This window comes from Penaeus monodon, chromosome 25 (genome assembly GCF_015228065.2).
Source record: "Penaeus monodon isolate SGIC_2016 chromosome 25, NSTDA_Pmon_1, whole genome shotgun sequence".
NCBI lineage: Eukaryota > Metazoa > Arthropoda > Malacostraca > Decapoda > Penaeidae > Penaeus > Penaeus monodon.
Window position 1 is genome coordinate 1,870,021 of NC_051410.1, and position 557 is coordinate 1,870,577.

General features: G+C 33.4%; 1 protein-coding gene across 1 annotated transcript in view; it reads left to right on the forward strand.

Moving 5' to 3' along the window:
* LOC119589423 (autophagy-related protein 101-like) overlaps positions 1 to 525 on the forward strand; it is a gene marked incomplete at its 3' end in the record, with an annotated part of 88,441 nt that extends 87,916 nt beyond the window's left edge. Inside the window, 1 exon segment of the mRNA XM_037938031.1 lies at positions 411 to 525. Coding sequence (XP_037793959.1) covers positions 411 to 525 — 115 coding nt within the window.
* Positions 526 to 557: the final 32 nt, after the last annotated feature.

Consider the following 557-nt stretch of genomic DNA (forward strand, 5'->3'; position numbering starts at 1 on the left):
GAAATCAGTAGTCAATTAATTGATTTCTTGAGGACTGAGCCCCATTGAAGCATGTTCTCAAGAAAAATTTAAAAGTCAAAACTTGCAGTGACAAGTACCTGGTAGCAGTAGGTTTTAAAGGAGAGTCAAGAGAAGAGGTCTTGGAGAAAAGTGTCATTAGATTCATACCAGCAGTCAGTAAATAGAGTAAAGTGTATGTTGAATACGAAAATTCTCATGGCAAACATTGTGTCATTCTTTATAAACTTAAATGATGTTTGGAGCTTGTACAAGGATAACATAAATATTCTTCATTGTGTCTTCCATATTATTAGTAATGTTTGAAGATTAGTATTACAGCATTGTTATTTTTTTTTTATTGGATTTATTTTTGTATATAGGTATTCTGTCACAAAGCATAATTTTTGCAGGTTGCTCTGGAATTTTATCAACGAAAACGAGGCAGATGGCCTTTTGCAACAGAAAGCATTCCGTGGGAAGTTTGGACGCTTAGAATCAATGTAGTTTCTCTCAACAATGAACATGGTGAGAATGCTTATGTGATAAGATTATATCAG